The sequence below is a fragment of the Cyprinodon variegatus genome, unplaced genomic scaffold (assembly GCF_000732505.1).
Source record: "Cyprinodon variegatus isolate N-32 unplaced genomic scaffold, C_variegatus-1.0 Scaffold1231, whole genome shotgun sequence".
In the NCBI taxonomy this organism is placed as follows: Eukaryota; Metazoa; Chordata; class Actinopteri; order Cyprinodontiformes; family Cyprinodontidae; genus Cyprinodon; species Cyprinodon variegatus.
In genome coordinates, this window is record NW_015151684.1 from 151564 (window position 1) to 154740 (window position 3177).

Consider the following 3177-nt stretch of genomic DNA (forward strand, 5'->3'; position numbering starts at 1 on the left):
AAAACAAAAACTCTCCACAATTAAGGTATACCTGGCTGCTATTTCATCTTACCACGTTGCCTTTAAGGAAAAAACAGTCAACATACACCTTCTGGAGGGCTGTTTGTATGAAGGGGGCATGCAGACTTCTTCCAGTTACGAGGTTCCTGACTCCACCATGGGATCTGGCAGTTGTGTTGTAAAGTTTCGCTAGTTCCCATTTGAGCCCTTGGAGGATATTAACATAAAACATCTATCCTTCAAGTAAGTGCTCTTCTTGGCTTTGGCATCTGATAAATGTGTTAAGGCTGGTTTGTACTCAGAAACCAGGTCATCTGCGTGTCTGTCGCAGTGAATGCAAAATATGAGGCCTCTGATTGTTCAAATTGACATCGGCTCTACAATATGCGTATTTCCTGTTTGGTACCTTATCGGCTTGTTTTGTTTGTATGACCACCCCTATGGGAAAACGACTAATGAAATTGGACTAGCTAGAAGAGCGAAGTGTGTGAGAATGCTGGGACCCTTTTTAGCCCTCATGTTCCTCCATTATTGGCAGTTTTAAACTCAGGGTCCTTGCTGGAGCAGAGTGAGCATAGTTAGATGCCGGGGACTGCTAGAGATGAGCTTCCTAGCTATACTGAAGTCTCTCTATCCCATAGTGGGACATTGAAAAGAATGCCATGAATGAGAACTGTAGGTTACTTGCGTAACCCCGATTCTCAGAGTAGCATGAGTAAGATCCCTCACCAGACAACCGTTCTTACTCGGTTGAAGCGAGAAGAGGTGCTTTTTTTTAAGGATGCTGTGTCATGACACAAGCTACTTAAAGGTTGGGGACGCAGCTGTTGCGATAACCAGCCAATCAGGATTGGCGTAATGAAGTAAAAACTTCTGAGGAATAGGTAGGAGGGGCATATCTCATAGTGAGACACCAAAATGAATGCTACTCTGAGCACCACAGGTAACTAAAAGTTTTTCATTAAATAACTAGTCTTTCAATGAGGGAAAAAGACTGAAAACCATGTCCAAAATGTTCCAAGCACAGTAGAGACACCATGGAGTGCTCCAACTTGTTTCAACCTGTTTCACATGCTTTGAAAGCAGCTCAGGATCCTTCCTGAAACTTAAATTAGCTGACGCCATCCTCATGGGGGTTGAATCAAAAAGCTGCGACCCAACATGAAGGCATATCTGTATCTTAATCCATGAAAACTTCAGCAAAAGTCAGTCCATAACAACACCAATGTTCCAAATCTCAGTCTCTCTCCTACATCTATCCGTCCCTTTTTCTCCCTCAGTCAATGATTGGTGCTGGAGTATAAATACTAGAAACTGTCAATATTGTGTCAACATGTTAACTTAGACGTCACTGTTTACCATAAAGGGGTTCCTCCTGCTTCTTGTCTTCTTCCTGTTTGGCCCTGTCTCCACGGTTACCATGCATCGCCATGTAGATGTGGGTCTCCTCTGTGGAATCTGAAGCACAGCATATAAGTCTTTCACACCCTGTTCGAATTGAAGTAAAGAACCAGCTGTCTCTGATCATCTGACACACCTGAGGTCCTGGAACTTTGACGGATCATCTTTCTCAGGATGAAGAAAGTAATGCAGAGGAGGAGCAGTAGCAAGATGACAACGACGATGGCGATCCTCTCACGAGTGAAACCTGTAAACAGGTATCAGGCTGATGGTTGAACTGAATGAGCTTCAATCAGCCTCATGCAGAGTGGGAACCATCTCCAGTCTGACCTGTGCTTGGTGAATGGGTGGGAACTGCTTGGTAACTGGGTGGGACCTGCTTGGTGACTGGTTGCTGACTGCTTGGTGACTGGCTGGTAACTGCTGGTAACAGGTTGTGAACTGGTTGGTATTTTTCAGAAGTGTTGAAAATACTCACATTGTTTACTTAAGTAAAAGTACAGATACCTGTGTTAAAAAAAGCCTCTGGTGAAAGTAAAAGTACTCACTTAACTCATTTACTTGAGTAAAATAATACAGGTTCTACATTTTACTTAAGTACCAAAGGAAAATGCACTCCTAAATAGGTTTGCGAACCATCCCTAGAAAAACAGAATCATTCTGTATTTAGAAATAGAAAGGACTTGTCCTGTATTTAGTGGAAAAAGAACGCACTTTGTCCCGTGTTACTGTGAGAGTAAGAAAACAGTCAGTAAAAAGCTAATGGAAAATGAAGAACAAGGGCACGTTAGATACAAAACTTATGGTAAACTTGTTCCCGGGCCCTGTCCTGCATTGTGACCAATGAGCTGACAACATAAATGTAATGATCTAGAATACCCTCATCCCATTGATCGAGCCAAGTGTTGCTCACGGAGAAGATAGTGGGAGACAACAGAGCAGTATGGAGGTCGAACGGAGTACTTTAAACGCTGAAGCTGCTTTTGGGGGCGGTCCACCTTCCTATAGCGATGCTCCTCCTCCGAAAAAAAAAAGGATGCCGGAATATGGGGAGGAATGGGGAAAAAAACAATTACCTGGGTGGAAAAAGTCCACGGTAATTAATATAAAGCACACTCAGGAAGTTGGCAACCCTACCCCTAAATGATAAAAAAAAAAAAAACTAATAAAGGCAGCTCTATGCACAGAAAAGTGGTTAATTTTCCTGCCTGGCTCTCTGTGTTGGGGGAGAGAACATAAATGTAATGACTGGGTCCAGTTTGGTTCCACATTAAAATCTACAACTGGATGATTTACATTAAACTGAGCAGAAGTTCTGCATAAAAAAACTGAATACTTTAGAGCTCTGGGATTCATTACAGCACTAAATCTGTTAACATAATTGCAGTTAATGTAAATTGAATATCTAATAAGGAGTGGAAAGAACAGATGTTTCTATTCAAAATGTAGGGAATGCAGTAATGGAAAAACTCCTTGGAAATATAAATACTCAATTGAAGTTTAGATACCACAACAAAGCTACTTTAATACAATAACTGTACGAGGTCTCGCAATGCCGGAAAAATAGTTTCGGCTAAACATTTATTTTAGTATGTCCCTTTTTCCAATAGGGTTATCTTTAAAATGTTTTAATGTGTTACAAAAGTTTTGACAAACTTTATTTAGTGCTAGTAGGTTCCCAATGGGAAATTACATTGCGACCAAGTAGCATTAAATTTGTGTTGGAGGTTGTGGATGAGTCTCCTCCATCATATATTTTCTATTTAGAGGAGCAGG

At 41.4% G+C, this 3177-nt stretch overlaps 1 protein-coding gene across 1 annotated transcript in view; it reads right to left on the reverse strand.

Moving 5' to 3' along the window:
• Positions 1 to 1348: 1348 nt before the first annotated feature.
• The window catches only part of LOC107102288, a 9431-nt gene continuing 7602 nt past the window's right edge, over positions 1349 to 3177 (reverse strand). The window contains exons 4-6 of the mRNA XM_015401531.1: positions 1732 to 1824; positions 1538 to 1648; positions 1349 to 1458 (exon numbers count right to left, since the gene is read on the reverse strand). Coding sequence (XP_015257017.1) covers positions 1349 to 1458; positions 1538 to 1648; positions 1732 to 1824 — 314 coding nt within the window. The remainder of the gene's footprint in view (positions 1459 to 1537; positions 1649 to 1731; positions 1825 to 3177) is intronic.